The sequence below is a fragment of the Ruditapes philippinarum genome, unplaced genomic scaffold (genome assembly GCF_026571515.1).
Source record: "Ruditapes philippinarum isolate M1 unplaced genomic scaffold, ASM2657151v2 ctg3140_1_1_1_1, whole genome shotgun sequence".
Taxonomy (NCBI): Eukaryota; Metazoa; Mollusca; class Bivalvia; order Venerida; family Veneridae; genus Ruditapes; species Ruditapes philippinarum.
In genome coordinates this window covers 1-17,108 of record NW_026857774.1, presented here as the reverse complement: position 1 = coordinate 17,108, position 17,108 = coordinate 1, and the positions used below count along the sequence as shown (strand labels likewise).

Below are 17,108 nucleotides of genomic sequence, written 5' to 3'. Positions count from 1 at the left end.
ACATAACTTTTATAGAAAATTTTAATATTCCAGTGATATATTTTAGGGCAAAGATAGATTGAGCCAAATTGATAGTTTGTCCTTTTAAGCCCTTGCAAAGTGCTTATGTGGCAGAAATTATGCTGTTATGAATAGGCACTAGAAAGAAAAAACTAATAACTAAATGGAGTGAGTGGAGTGATGGTCTAGCTGTTTAAAGTGATAAAATGTTTCTTATTAGTGTCTAATTGGCTATCACTGTTCTTCTTTGAGTATTTCACATGGTTTATGCAAATAGATGTAACATTAAGATAAAAAGAAAACTGTTAAAGACAGATTAGGGGGAAAAGATAGCCAGAAATTTACAAAATTAAGCCCTGTCGTTTGTCGAAAAAGTAGGTCAAATACTCAAAAAGCTTTTATCTCATTTACTGATAAAAAAACTGTCTAATAATTGTTACAAGATTATTTTTTTCCAAGATGGTATTTTAAGTGCAGATGTATTAAATGCATTTAAATTTTACCCAAAAGTAGTACTTGACAATTTTGTAATAACTTTATCTTTTGGTTTAAACAATATTTATTTCTTCATCAATATTAACAGACAAAATTACAATATATAAATTGCATTCAGGATTCAGTAGAAAGCTTAAAGCTTATATGAAACTTTTACCTTTTTATTATAGTGGTTTAGATGGAGGTCCTTTCCCAAACCAGATGATGAGATTATATGATGAACAGACCATGATGAAGATGCAAGGTGAACATTTATTAAAATTTGTAGAAGAAAATATATATATGAGCCGTGTCATGACAAAACCAACGTAATGCGTTTGCGACCAGCATGGATCCAGACCAGCCTGCGCATCCGCGCAGTCTGATCAGGATCCATGCTGTTCGCTATCAGTTCCTATACTTTTTATAGGGTTGGTAAGCGAACAGCATGGATCCTGATCAGACTGCGCGGAAGCGCAGGCTTGTCTTGATCCATGCTGGTTGCAAAACGATTATGTTGGTTTTGTCATAATGCAGCTCATATATGAAGATATTGTGGACACATAAAAAGGAACAACAATAAAACCAAAGACCCTTCAGTTTGTTTATAAAAGAATTACAAAGATATTTTGGACAAATAAAAAAAACCACCAATAAAAGCAAAAACCCTTCAGTTTGTTTATAAAAGAATTACAAAAAAAGTCTTAAATATGCAGGCACAAGCCTCAGTGGCCAAAATACCCTTGATTAAGAAATAAATACCCCCTTGGTATTGTTATTTGCAACAATGATTGAAAAGACATCTCAGTGTGTTGTCATTACTTATAAATTCACAAGGGAATGGCATAAATAGTAGGGAAATTTAGTCTTGAAATAATTGACCCGATTCTATTTCCTGCTAACATTATATATTATTATTTGATTATATGTTTCAGCCAACGCCCAGCGTGTTGAGAAGGTGTCATTACAGCAGATACAGGAATTAATACACAGAGTAGAAGAGGCTCTAGGGTTACTGAAGGTTCTGGTTGATCATCAGTTCCATACCATGGCTGCTACACTTTCAAAAGTAACCTATGCTTTTAGTAACAATGTTTTCCAGTGGAATAATCCGCATATTACAGAAACTCCACTGAGGTCCAAAAGCCTAAAACATGTAAAAATTGAAATTGATTGAATAAATCCACAGGGATACTGAAAACTTAAAGATATTCAAATGATTATAAAGATGTTTACTAAAAGATTGATTTAAAATCATATTTTTTTGCGAGTTTTGGTCCGATTTGAGTCGAAAGTCATTCAGCTCTTATTTTTTTTTTGGTAACTTTTTTGCTATTTAAATAATTATTCTGGAAGAATGGAGTGAGCAAATGATATAAAAATTTTAGTCGCAAGTTATTGGTACAGACCTACATCAAATGGTACATAAATCTGGAAGAAATATGTTCAGTCACGTCATGCAAAAATCTTTAGTGGCATCTCTTTAAGAGCCTTGTTACATATTATCAAGATATTGTTGTGATTTGATTGAAAAATTTATCAAGACTTATAGAATCTGAATGACTACATTGTTAAAGTAATCAATTTAATGTGCTTTGCCATTTTTCCTCATCTTCATAATAAGATTTTAATGTACTATTTTTGCCATTATTATGTTCTTGAAAATTTGAAATAAGCGCATTAAATTTTTTTATGTCAGTCTTATTTGAAGACCCAAATGAGGGCAGAAATGTAATACCAAAAAGTGTTAATTGATGCAAATATGGCAATGTAAACAATTGATGTCATGTGACAGACGTATAAAGATGTAATTTGAATCTAAAATTCTTTGCATATAAATTTCTTTTTTTCAGGATGAACAAAATCAACTAAAATCACTGACATTCAAAGAATTTGTCATCACAGGAAAAGAGGTAGGTTTACAATTCTAGAATATTTGATATTTTAAACAAGCATGCAAAATTATTTCAATGATTAAGAATTTTATGTAACCCTTAGGGACGTATTTTACACAGAAATTATCCATTGCCTGTAACAAAATGAGCAAAAATTTCTTCTCTCTTTAGTTCCCTGAAGAAATGTCAAATTAATTTATCCCATCAGCCATTTTTACTGGAAATGATATAAGGAATATTCAACATTGAGAGCTTGTACTAGAAATAAGTTGCCAGTGTAAATTAAATTTAAAATGTAAAATTGTAATCCAACTCATTATGACAAGTATTAAAAATAAAGTTCAATATGCATCATTGACTTTGATTTTCTATATCTGACTTTTGAAAGTGATTCTTTACTTAATTATACCCCCGCACAACAAAGTTGTAAGGGGGGTATACTGGAATCAGCTTGTCCGGCCGTCCGTCCGTCGGTTTTTTCTTGTCCGCCCAATAACTTAAGATTCCTTTGACCCTTAGTCTTCATATTTGGCATGGAGGTTAGTCATGATTAGTAGATGACCCCTATTGATTTTGAGGTCACTAGGTCAAAGGTCAAGGTCACAGGGGCCTTGACTTCAAAAAGCTTGTCCGCCCAATAGCTTAAGATTCCTTTGACCCACAGTCTTCATATTTGGCATGGAGGTTAGTCATGATTAGTAGATGACCCCTATTGATTTTGAGGTCACTAGGTGAAGGTCACAGGGGCCTTGACTTCAAAAAGCTTGTCCGCCCAATAACTTAAGATTCCTTTGACCCTTAGTCTTCATATTTGGCATGGAGGTTAGTCATGATTAGTAGATGACCCCTATTGATTTTGAGGTCACTAGGTCAAAGGTCAAGGTCACAGGGGCCTTGACTTCAAAAAGCTTGTCCGCCCAATAACTTAAGATTCCTTTGACCTACAGTCTTCATATTTGGCATGGAGGTAAGTCATGAGTAGTAGATGACCCCTATTGATTTTGAGGTCACCAGGTCAAAGGTCAAGGTCACAGGAACTTTGACTTCAAAAAGCTTGTCCGCCTAATAATTTAAGATTCCTTTGACCCACAGTCTTCATATTTGGCATGGAGGTTAGTCATGATTAGTAGATGACCCCTATTGATTTTGAGGTCATCAGGTCAAAGGTCAAGGTCACAGGGGCCTTGACTTTAAAAAGCTTGTCCGCCCAATAACTTAAGATTCCTTTGACCCACAGTTTTCATATTTGCGATGGAGGTTAGTCATGATTAGTAGATGACCCCTATTTATTTTGAGGTCACCATGTCAAAGGTCAAGGTCACAGGGACTTTGACTTCAAAAAGTTTGTCTGCCCAATAACTTTAGATTCCTTTGACCCACAGTCTTCATATTTGTCATGGATGTTGGTCATGACTATAAGGTGACCCCTATTGATTTTGAGGTCACTGGATCAAAGGTCAAGGTCACAGGGACCTTGACAAAAAAAGCTTTTCTTCTCAATTGCTAAAGTATGTCCTGTCCGCAATGTATTGATTTTGACATTTTCACATTTGAAGCATGTAGAATACATAATTTAGCAATGCACTGGCTTAGTAACCTCAGATTTGGCAGGGAGGTTGTCCTTGAGCTCTAAATGGCCACTGTTGATTCTGACAAAGTGGTATGCGGGGGTATTCACGCCATGATAGTGGCAGTTCTAGTTTTAAATAGATGTGTCATTTCTGTATTACTGGTAATTTTATGTGCATATAACAGCTTTATTGCACATTGATTTAATGTTTAATCAACAGTTACATTGCCAATGTGTATAAAACTTGCATGTATATTACAGCTATGTGGCACATTGATTCAATGTTTAATCAACCGTTACCTTGACTACATGTGTATAACTTGTATGTATATTTCAGCTATGTGGCACATTGATTCAATGTTTAATCAACCGTTACCTTGACGACAATGCTACCACAGATGCCATTAGTAGTAGACTAAGAGAAATATGTCCATCATTATACAGCACAGATGATGCTACTTGTTCTAAGGTATTAATAACATCATTTTAGCGATAATTGCGGTCAGTTAACTTCTATAGTGTTTGCCTTGTTGCCGCCTTGCCAGAGCGTCTATCTTGTATCTGAGAGGTCCTTGGTTAGATTACCAGCTATGTCAGACCAGTGCTATATGTTTTTATGTGTGCTTTAAAAATACACAAGCTATCATAATTTAAGACAAAATGATGAAACTCAGAAGCCATCTTGGACATCGTTTTTAATTCCTCAACCAGCATCAACTTCAGTACAAAATATTGCAAATATTTAAATAACCATCCTGATTTTTTGGATGCTCAGTCCGCTCACTAAGCTTGATAGCAGAGCATAGGATTTTCCTGAGGCCATGGGTTTAATCCATGGCGAGGAAAAATTTATCTTGAATATTGATCTCTGATACTGAGTCTAATGGTCAATTGTCTCTCACTGCAGATTTAGAAATCATGCTTGGTGAATAATGGTTGCTTAAGGAGTAAATAAAAAATGACTGGTTAGTTACCCAGGAAAGCTGGCTAGGTGGATCAACCACTGAGATATGTCAGAAGTACATGTTGAAATTGGCGGAAAACTAAACAAACATACATGGATTTTGAGACAGTCTTTCTTATATTTTCCTCACCACTTATTTTTAAAACTGGGTTTTTTTACATTGAATGGAAAAATGTAGAACCATGTATAAAATAGGAATATTTTTTTACAGGCTAATGAAATGTTACAAGCGGGGAAGATAAGTCAGAGTCCAGCAGAAAGACGTCGCCATCTTGTTGAGGCACTCCGGGTAAATAGTTTCAACACTTTTCTTGTATCTCTGGTTTTAAAGAAAGCTGAAAGCTTTAAACAAGAGTAAATCACTGTGACTATCTGTGGACAGTTTAATACATAATTGAATAACAAGTTCTTTTATGGGAAAAGAAACTAAATGTATCTTGTTGGAAAGGGAATAATCTAAAAAGTTATCTTTACATGGATTTTGATTGTATACTATTTTTGTTGGTTTTTATTTTTGCTATTATTATTTGCAATATTTGCTATTGTTTTTATTGACAGTTGTATAAAAGTGTATCACAGCCGCTGCAATTAGCTGAGGTGTGTAATCAGTTCTCGAGTGTACAGTTTTATGAGGGTATAGTAGATCTATGTCTTACCATGGCAAATAAACGAGACCCGCAGAAACTTGCGTTACATTTTTACAACAATGACGAACCCCCGGAAGATATGCAGGGGGTACAGGAACTGATGGCACGGTAAAAATGCTTGACATGATTATGTTTAAATATATTTATTCTAGGTCAGATAAGATGAAAGTAGGTTGTATGAATTTATACAGAAGTTATCCTGTCTGGTTAATTTACATAACAGGTGTAAAGCATTAATAAATAGGAACTTAGTTTGTAAGGTTTTGTCTGAGACTCCGTTAGTATTGTTACTGGTCAAGCAGGGGGTCAAACCGAGTATTTATTTATTTATTGGTATGAGCGTTAGCATTGGACCAAGCTCTTCTAAATTTTTATTTAATGGCTAGTCTTTTTTTTTTTTTTTCTCTTTTATTTTTCAATCAAAATATACAAACATTCAAATCATAGTACATGTAATGAATACATAAAAAATAATGTCAATTCAATGTTATCAGATTATGACAAGTATATTTGTATGTTAAGATCTTTTTATAAAAGATTTTGACAGAAGAAAATGAGTGCTAAGAAGAACTGATAGTACTATAAAGTGCATAGTAAGTAAGAATGAGAGAAAAGAAAGTGTATAAAAGAAAGGAAAGATAGATGAAGAATGAGAAGAAAAAAAAAGAGAGAGAGAAAAGATAAAGATTAGTTATGTCCCTATTAAAAAATAGTTGGAAAAAAAATACATTCATAATGATATTTTACAAAGCTAATACTTAGTAAATAAATGGAGAAAATATAAGGAATTGACTAAACGGAGATAAGAATTGAAGATCGTTTCCTTTTCTATTTGTATATGCATAAATTATATGTCTAAATTGTGTGGTTTTGGGGTCTGTAAAAGTTAAGTTTCATTGAAATTTGACCATTTTTCTTCAAAATTTTGTAGGTTGTCTTGTATTAATGATATTTCTTTTTCAATTCTAATCCTGTAAGAGAGAAATGGCATAAATTTTCAAGAGTGGGTATATTTTTGCTATATTTCATTTTAAATATGAAATATTTACACAGAATTATGATAAAATTTACCGTGTTATGTTTACCTAATATACCGAAACACACCTGTCTTAAGTTAAGAGGTATTTCATAACCTTTAGAGAATAAAAATGTTTGAATTTTGTTCCAGAAAACTTGTGTTAACTGACATTCCCATATTAAATGTTCAATAGATTCTATCTCCATTGAACAAAAATCACACAAATTGCTAGATGATAATTTGCATTTAAAAAGATATTTATTTGTTGGGACTAAACGCATTAAAAATTTGTATTGAAAACTACGAAGATTGGTGTCGATTGTAGACTTAAAAGGTATATTAAATATAGGTTTCCAATCTATTTCATTGTCATTAAATATGTTTTCCCATTTTATGGATGCAGTTGGTTTTTCAACAGTTATTGCATTCATTTGAAGTTTATACAACAGCTGATTTGGTGACTTTGTTTTTTTTAGTTTTTCTATTAGAACATCTTCTTTATTCTTATAGAGGAAATGCATTGAAATATTTTCTTTAAGGCACTTTGGGATAGCTGAGATTAATTGATGATATTTTAAATAATCTTGTGTATCAAGATTTAGAAGTTGTTTTGCTATTTCAAATTTGTAAAAGGCTTTTGTGCGAAAATCAAAGAGTTGGTCTATATAATTTATACCTATTTCGTGCCATTTTTTCCAGTAAATTGTATTTTGTTGTAATTTTTATCTCAGTATTGTTCCATATAATATGTTTTCTAATTTCATATCCATTTATATTAGAGGGAGTTTACTATAGAAAACCATGAAATTAAGATATCTCTTAGAAATGTATTTGTTTTACAGATTCTTGAAAACATCATGAGAACTAAGATTACATTCAAAAATAAATTTACCACCAAATGGTTTTAATATATTCTCAAAGAAGGCTTCCCAGTGTCCGTTGCTTTCATTTGAAATCAATCTCTTTACCCAGCAAGCTTTAATTGAAGTTTAAAAATGATTTTATATCTGTTAATTTTAATCCTCCTGCATCATAGTTGTTTATAATAGTTTTACGCTTAATTTTATCTGTTTTACCATCCCATAAGAAGTTAAAAAATTGCTGTTGTTAATTCTTTAATAGTATGGTCAGGTGGGTTTTCAAGAACTGTAAATGGATAAATTAATTTTTGGTAATGCAAATGTTTTAATTACTGTGACTTTGCCCATCAATGTTAGTTTACGGTGTTGCCACTGTTTTAAGCATGTTTTAAATTCTTGTAGTTTTGGTTCTAAGTTAAGCATATTCATTTTGGAGTCTGTGTAGAAAGTTATGCCAAGTGTTTTTCGCATGTTTTGATGTCCAAGTGAAATTCATATTTTCTGCATATTTTAAATTTATTGTTTTGAGGGCTCCAACCTTCAATACAACTGATTTTGATGTATTTAGTTTGAGACCAGATATATTTCCAAATTCATTAATGACTTTAATGAGTTTTTCAAAAGAATGTTTTTTTGTCCGTTATTTATATATGTTGCATCATCAGCAAATAATGTCTGTTTTTATTTCTTTATTATTTATTAGAAATCCCTGAATTTCATTATCTTTTGCAATCCTGTTTGTTAGAAGTTGAATACATATGATGAATATGGAAGAAGAAAGGGACATCCTTGTCTTACTCCCTGTTGAATATGAAAACTTTCTGACATGTGACCATTATTTATAATTACACACTATTAATTTTTGTTATAGAAGAGTTTAACCCATGAAATAAGAGATTCACCAAACTGAAAATAGTGAAGACATTGAACAATAAAATCATGATTTAAGCTATCAAATGCTTTTTGATAATCAGAGAAGAAAAGAAGACCAGACTTGTTATTTTTTTTCAATATGTTTCTATTATTTCAAATATTAGTCGTACATTTTCTCCTATATATAGCGTCCTTTCATAAAACCTGTTTGCTCATGACTAATTATTTTATCTAATACTTTCTTTATTCGAATAGTAATTGCTTTTGTAGCAATTTTGTAGTCAATATTTAAAAGGCTTATAGGTCACCATATTTGAAAGTGAAATTTGGTGCTCTACTTTCCTTAGGTATTAAGGTTATTATACTTTGTTTTTGAATTTCTGATAGTTCACCTTTTCTGTAGGCATAATTAATACAGTTCACAAAATATGTTTTTATATTTTATTCCAAAATATCTTATAAAATTCTGTAGTAAGTCCATCAGAGCCAGGTGATTTGTTATTTTTCATTTCAAAAAGAGCAGTTTTACATTCATTTTCACTTAAAAAAACCTTCACACATTTCTCGTTCTTCATTTGATAATTTATTTGTATTATCATCAAAAAAAAAGAATATCTGTTTCTTTCTGTGGAACTTTAGTGTACAATAATTTATAATATTTCACTTCTTCTTGTAAAATCTGTTCAATATCAAAAATTTCTTTACCATTTATAACTAGTTTCTTAATACTTTTTTTCTCAGCATGTCTCTTTTCTAAATTAGCAAAATATTTTGAGTTCTTTTCATTTCCTTCAACATGGATAGCTTTTGATCTTATTAATGAACCATTTATTTTCTTTTCATATAAATTTTCTAATTCATTTTGTTTTATGGATATTCTTTCTAGTAGATCTTTTTCGTCCTTATTATCGGTATTATAATTATTATTATTACTAATTTTATCCAATGTTTGATGTGCCCTATTTAGATAAGCTAATTCTTTAATTAAAGTGTTTTCTAATTGGTTCTCATTTTTTCTTTTATGTGTAGAATATTTTATTGCTAGTCTTATTTTCTTTAACTGTTCATAATATTGCGTTATTATGTTCTAATTAAATCTTGATTTCCTGGAGATCTTGTACCTTCAGTCTAATTGTCTTTTTTTCTCTCATCAAATATTTAGAAATCATGTGGGATTAGTGGTCAGTCACTAGGAGAGAAAATTGGTAATTACTGGTTAGTTATCCAGGGAAACCAGGTAAATCAACTGCAGAAATATGACCAAAAAAAGTTAAAAATATACTTAAATATCTAGAAAAACAAACAATTCTGAGGCCGTATTATATATACATCAAAGATTCTTGGAAGAATGAAATATTTTACAGGAAAGAGTGTTATAAATGTATAACGGAGACATTAGGTTACCTGATGACAGCCAGTGTACCCCAAGGTGCTAGTGTTATACCAAAATCTCCAGGACCGCCCCCTGCTGTCGACAGTAGTCGTATGTCCATAGAGGATGCTGAACAATATGTGAGTACCAATGTCAAAAATATTTGTCATTTACAGGAGCAAAGATTTCAAAAGTAAAAAAAAAAAATGTTTTATAGTAAGTAAAGTAAAAGGATCAAAGTAAGTTACTTTGGCTGCAATAAGTTAAGATTAAGTCAAGTCATTGGTTTCTGTGGCAAGTGTGGTGAATGTCACCTACTCTATCTCCTAAAGCTGAGAGTTTGAATCTTAAAATCTACATGTGACAATGCTATTGAGCTTGCTCATAGAAGAATAGTGATTATATTTTGGTGCCAGAAATTATGCATAAAGAAGCATCTAAGGTTGACCTACAAAAAAGTCAAAATATCACCATATGATCTTTACAGTTTCAGTGATATTTAAAACCAAACCAAATAAGAAAGTTTTTAAAGAAATTTAAACATATTATTTATTGACTATGATTATTCACTCACTATGGGCTTTATGTTAAGACAAATCCAGTCAAAGATGTATTCAAATGTTATACTGAAAAATGTCTTTATATTTCAATGCAGAAAGCAGAGGTATTCCGACTTGCGTTGAGGTCTGATGATGAATTGTTCCACGTGTCCTTATACGACTGGCTTTTCAGTATGAACATGACTGAAAAATTATTAGAGGTAAGTTACTGCATTTAATATGGTGCTGTTTAAATGATTTGATGATCACACATTATAAGGGTTACTTGTCAGATTTTATTCAGCAATGAGCATGTCTTGGGTGATGTTATATCATATTAAATCTTTAAAAGGTGACATAACAATTTTCCTACAGGTGCCCCTAGATGGAAAACAGGCTTATATGCAAAGTTTAGTGAAAATTTAAATATTTTTCCCCTAGATTTTAATATTCTTTTTAATTTGAGGGTAAAAAAACCCTTTCCCCTTAAAACTAAATTTAAATGGGTTTTTATGTTTTTAACCCAATTAAACTTCCCGAAATTTTTTTAATGGAAATTTTCCCTTTGGTTTTTAAAATTTGGGAAAAAGTTCATACAAAAAATTTAAAGGGGTTTTTTAGTATCAAAAATTTCAAAAATTTGGGTTCAATTACTGGGACCAACAGTATAGAGTTCCCGGTCAGACGCACAGAAAATGGACTGGGTTAAGATTGGGAAAGATAATTTTTTTGGTGAATTTAATATTTAAAACCCTCTTCATTGTTTTTCTTGGGGGGAAAAAACAAGACAAAAAAATTTTATTTGTAGATCCAGTCACCATTTTTGGAGCGGTTGAAGTTTATTTGATAAAAGTGAACATTTAACTTTTTTCATTGTTTGCTTGAATTTTTTATCTTGGGGGAAAATTGATTACAATGTGATTTTTTTTTTGTAGATCCAGTCGCCATTTTTGGAGCAATATTTGAAACGTCGTTCAAGCTACCAGTCTGGTGATGTAGCTGCGCTTGATTTATTGTGGAAATATTACGAGAAAATTGAAAACTATCCTGCAGCTGCGAGAATATTAACCAGGCTAGCTGAAAGACATGGGTAAGTGTGCTATTTGACTTTTTACAAATGAAAAATCATTCTTTTAAACTTAGAATTATTGGATTAGCATTGAAGGGAAATCAATTAACAGTTTCAGGGTAAATGTTTCCTCACAATGTAGATGATACTTGTTGGCTCTTAACTGGCTAGTGTAGTGTAATTAATTGCCACTGCTTTGGAATTTGATGAAGTTCCGTATCAAAATACTGAAATTGAGTAGCCATCAGTATATAGTCTTGTTAGACTTTAAGGTATTAGGACCCTAATGGGCACTATCAAGAACTAAAAAATTGACATCATAGGTCAGATGTATACCTTAAAGTACACCTGTATGCAAAATTTAAACAAAGTTTACCGTACGGAAATCAAGTTATGGCCACTTTTCTGAACTCAAGCTAGGATGTTATGAGGGCCCTTTTTTAGAAATGAGGAACCTTTAAATAATCTGCAATAACATTCTAATCAAAAATGTTTTCCCATTAATTTTTGGTAAGAAACAAATAGTACCATTCAGCTAACAATCCACATAAGCAAAATTATAGTTTCTACTTAAAATTTATGAAATCTGTATAAAAATGTTACCCTACCCCACCCATTTTTACCACATGTATGACCATTTTTCTACTTAGGGGCCTAATTTAAAAAATTCTTAAAATTTACCCAAATGAGTGCCTGTTTTCAAAGTTTCCCTAAATTTTTAAAAAAGTATATTGGTTGATCTTGTAAAATATGAAATACTTTTACCGTCTAGTTTTGATTATATTACACTTTGAAAATATCAGGTACCATATTTATTACTAGATTTAGCATAATTTAGCCAATAAATACCTATATAAATTTAAAAAATCAAAATTAAACACTTTTCTTTCCAAATGGGACATGAGAGATACATAAATAATGTTAAAAGAAAAAAAGAAAGAAAGAAAAAGTTGACCCTTCTGGGGATTGAACCCATGGCCCTCATTTTCAATGTAGTTAACAGTAGTTCTAGCCTATTTGAATACTCTTCAAAGCGGAGGTAATGCATTAGGATGCTAATACCTTAAGGTAGTGCGGTTCGCTCTGATTTTACTAGTTGCTTCAAACTTTATTATTGCTGCTGGTACTAGAAACCTTCATTTTAAATGATGGGTTTTGTCTTCCTGCTGTAACTGTTTCTTATCTGATATCAGGTGTCGGATGTTGCTGAAATCAAATTATGTTTTTAAAATTAATGATGGAATATTCGTTTTTCCACCATGACTACATAAAACTACTGCCTTTCCTAGGTTTTATTATGAACAATTATCCCTCTATTTTCCCCCTTGTATTGCAGCACTGATCTAGATCTACAGAAGCGTATTGTTTTGCTGTCTCGTGCAATCATGTGTGCTAAGAGTTCATCATCTAGGTCAAGCTCTGCGGTGGAGGGAGAATTCTTACATGAACTAGAGGAAAAAATGGAGGTAAGGTTGGAATTGAGATATCATTTTACATGTCGGAGTCTTACTTATCTGAACTCTCACAAATAAAACTTTTTTGGGGAGTTTTGACGAGTTTAGATTAGACAGTTTAGATTAGACAGGTTTCATTGTGCATTGATTTCAAAGCCTTCAATAGCTGAGGGTTAATCAATTGTGCCTCAATGCTGTAGGTTTTAGTCCCAGCCAAGGATTCTTTCTGGTGAGGAAGCAATTCAGCTAGCTTACAGAATGTAGAAGGTTCGGCTGAGGACTTTCACAAGTGCCCACTCTTGCCTGGAAGGAAGCAGAGACAGTCCTTCACCAGCAGTAAAGCTAAAAAATCATAACCTAGTTTTTTTGACCTAATGAAAATATTGCTATTTAAATGTTGTATGTATATATCTATGTAAGTTTTAATAGTCCATTGATTATACAGATTCAAGCCAAACCTCTTACTAGAGCCCATGCTTTTCTTTATACTATGTATAAGATTTAGTGTATTGGTCAAAAATGTTAAGTCTAGGTTGAGGACTATGATAATTGGTACAAAGAATTATTAAATTGATCACTTTATTCTGTTTAGATTATCATCAACATCATAAGGGGTGTCCGTGGCTGAGTGTTGAAGGTCGTTGACTTCAAAGTACTTGCCCCTCACCTCTGTGGGTTCAAGTCCCAACAGGGACTTTAGATTCTTTCATGTGCTTACTGAACGTCAGTGGTTCTACTTGGGGACCGGCTCGTGCCAAAAATAATGCACGGAAGGGCATCCTAGGTCTTCCTCAACCAGTAAAGCTGAAACCTCGCCATATGACCTATACTGTGTTGGTGTGACGTAAAACCCAATCAAACATCAAACGAATAAACATCATGTCATTTGAACTTGAAAATGAAATGTAAATTTGAATTTTTCAGGTTGCTAGGTTACAGATGAATGTTCTCCGAGCACTAACACAGGAAACAGTTGGTGGTCCTGATGTACAGGAAGCTATGTCTCGGTTAGAGTCAGATCTCCTTGACATAACTATGGTAATATACTCGTCTGTTATGGTAGATCATTAACGAAGCTTATAATGCTAAATAGCAAACCATTTGCTTGGGAAGAAGTACATTCATAAATTTTATTACCATGCGAGAGTAATAATTAAGCAATTGTACAGTATTGTATAGTACAGCATGGGCCTTTGAGCTGCAAGACTCGGAATCACTTGCCCCTTTGCCCTGCAATGCTCTAAGTTTAAGTTCCACTAGAAACATAAAAAAAAAAATGTTCTTAGAAGCTATCCAGCTAGTCTACATGAGGTTAGTGGGTTTGTGATTGTGCTTTAAAAAACCTTTTAAAGTTTTGATCATTTTGTCCTAAAGTGTATAAAACTGTCTGTTGATAGTATGATTATTAATTATTAAAATGATTACAGAATATCTAGATTGAAAGAAATCTGTCAGTATTTCTTATTGACAACAAGTGGGGCACGCACGACCTACGGGAAAAAAACTGCAGAATACTTTGTTAATCTGTTTACATACAATAGTCATTTATATTAAATTACAAAGATATTCTATGCAACAAACATATATTTCAAGGAACGGCCATCAGGATTTGTAAACAACATAATTTTAATAATTTAAAATTTTTATTAACATATGTCATCAGATAGAGCTTAATACACTTTAAGATATTAATCCTATATATAGTCAATGTTATGTATGACATTGACACTAACATGTTTCATGTTTATTTCAGTTGTATGAGGAGTTTGCAGATAGATTTGATCTTTCTGAATGTAAATTATCCATTGTTCATTGTGCTGGGCTATATGATAACGCTCTTGTTGAGAATCTGTGGCAGAGTATTATAGATAAAGGTAAGTTCCTATATTATAGTCCAACCTTTTTTTGATAAACTTGACTATTTGAAGAAAAGGGAGAGCTATTGTACTCGCTCAGGCATCATCACACACTTTGGGTAAGTTTTTTCATGCAAGGAAATTAGTTGAAATTTCACAGAGTTATTTCAGAGATAGAATGTAATTGTCCAAGGCCTATAACTTTAACTTGGATTTTAACAGAATTATGGCCTTTTTGAACTTAGAAAATTCTACATTATCAGGACTTATTTTATTATCAAGAACTAGGAATAGTCCTACTGAAAGATGTTGTTAAATTATTGTGCTGAACCAGTTTTTTTTCTTGTATTTTTATATTTAAATTGAAATGCAAGTATAGCTGTACTTGGAGAATAAATAATGATTATGCTTGTGTGCTTAACTTGTTTAACTCTTAGTCTACTGGTAATGATTGAATCTTCCAGTGTGACCAATGCTGAGCAGCATCAACCGGTCTGATCATGGTCTGCACCGTTAGCTGAATGAGTTTAACATTAAAATTGACACAAAAAATGACATGTATTGCAGAGGCTTCAAGTTTGTAAGTTTCGCTGTCATTTGATTTTGCAGAGTTTGAGAACACCCGTTCAAGTGCACCTCCTGTTAGAGTTAGAAACATCAGTAATAAGCTATGTGTTGTTGGCAAAACGTACATCAAGGCCGAGAGATACTTTCCTTTTGGTAAGTTGGTATTTCCTGTTTGTTTATAAAAATCTTTTATGGGAGGAAGAGTAGATAGTATGAGTGGTTAAGGCTGCTGACTTCATCTTTACTTTTGTGTGTTCAAATAAAGCTGTTTTTCTCCTATTTTTTGATTGAAATGATCAACATTCATTTTCACCTTATGCAAAATTGAGACTAATTTTCCTGTTTGTTTCTTTATTTTATTTGTTATTCTTTTATTTCATTTCATCAACATTTCTTCTTTTAACTATCATGAGATACCATCAGAAAACATATTTTTTTCCATTTAAATTTATCTTGGAGAAATCAAGGGATTCTTTCCTTTTCTCATTTGTGTTATGTGTTAAATATTTATCTGCATTCTTTTTAATTTGGTATGTCTTCATTTATTTAGTTTGATTAGTTTTTAATTCATGAATGTTCTTTTCCAGCTTTTATTGTAAAGTACCTAGAGCAAAGAAGTTGTGAATTGCAGTTGGATGTTGGCTGGGTGTTCCAGCTAATGTTAGATATTGGTATACCAGCTTTAAGGTTGCTGGAATTATATGACCGGATGTTTAAATCTAGGGTATGATATAAGTTTACTTATTCAGGCATGATTTTTTTTTTGATTTTTTTTTTCAAATTACAGTTATAATTTTACCACTGTGTGTTTTTACTAACTTCACTTCTAGTATTTTTGGGGTGTACGTGGCCGAGTGGTTAAGGTCGTTGACTTCAAACAACTTGGCCCTCACCACTGTGTGTTCTTTGGATTCTTTCATGTGAGGAAGCTATTCAGCTAGCTTACGGAACTTTGGTGGTTCTACTCAGGTGCCCGTTCTTACCTGAAATAATGCACTGAAGGGCATCTGAGGTCTTCTTCTACCAGTAAAGCTGGAACGTCGCCATATGACCTATACTGAGTCAGTGTGACTTAGAACCCAATCAAATAACTAACAAACTTCTAGTATTTTATAATTTTCAATGCAGTTATATACTGCTGTATATAACTTCACTAAGGTCAACAACAAAAAAGTTTCTGTTTTGTGTCCCATACTGTCCCTCTTTTTAAACTGTGAACCTTTACTAGTTAGTAGTAATTTTCTCCACTTCTGAAAGCAAAGCTAATGTCATCACCCTATTGGTAGTGTCAGTGTTGGTTAACTTCTTTGGTTTAGTTTTTGTTATATTCATAAACTTACTTTCATTGTTATTTTATTAAAACTCAATATGTGGATACAAATAAATGGGTTCTACATCCAAGAATATGTTATATATGTACTGCAAATGTTTATCCGCATTTTAAGTAATCATTAAAATATATGCATTCATTTCTTAGTGAAAAAATTGACTTACACTTTATCAGAAATAAATTTCTTATAACCTCCCTTTATTAACATGAAATGTAAATTCAGTAATATCCTTAAAAATAATGCTTTATTGAAACTGTCATAAGTAGATGAGAGCAGCTTTGGGTTTATTAAAAAAATTACCTGAAATAAACTGATATTTACCAATTTATTAGCATTTGTTATCCTCTAGCCTAATTATTTTTCAGGATCCATTCTGGTCATCTATCAACAGACCTCTACATCTTCTCTATGTTATACACAGTTTCCTAAACAAGCTCGTGGATAACATGTCACTTATACCTGTGTATGAAAGGTAACTAGTTTTTAGTTCAACTATTTGAAGAATAACAAGAGGTATTGTACTCACCCAGGTACTTGTGTCAATGTCTCGCTTGAAAGTTCACACACTCATTTGACTTAACTCACAGTCAAGATATGATCAATAATTTGTTGATATTTG

General features: G+C 32.2%; 1 protein-coding gene across 1 annotated transcript in view; it reads left to right on the top strand.

Moving 5' to 3' along the window:
* The window catches only part of LOC132750991 (nuclear pore complex protein Nup155-like), a gene marked incomplete at both ends in the record, with an annotated part of 28,790 nt that extends 11,829 nt beyond the window's left edge, over nt 1-16,961 (top strand). Inside the window, 15 exon segments of the mRNA XM_060741090.1 lie at nt 666-739; nt 1,410-1,543; nt 2,328-2,387; nt 4,277-4,408; nt 5,115-5,192; nt 5,462-5,658; nt 9,666-9,813; nt 10,329-10,433; nt 11,148-11,302; nt 12,618-12,747; nt 13,660-13,773; nt 14,489-14,609; nt 15,201-15,311; nt 15,746-15,882; nt 16,855-16,961. Of these exon segments, the coding sequence (XP_060597073.1) occupies nt 666-739; nt 1,410-1,543; nt 2,328-2,387; nt 4,277-4,408; nt 5,115-5,192; nt 5,462-5,658; nt 9,666-9,813; nt 10,329-10,433; nt 11,148-11,302; nt 12,618-12,747; nt 13,660-13,773; nt 14,489-14,609; nt 15,201-15,311; nt 15,746-15,882; nt 16,855-16,961 (1,803 nt within the window).
* Nucleotides 16,962-17,108: the final 147 nt, after the last annotated feature.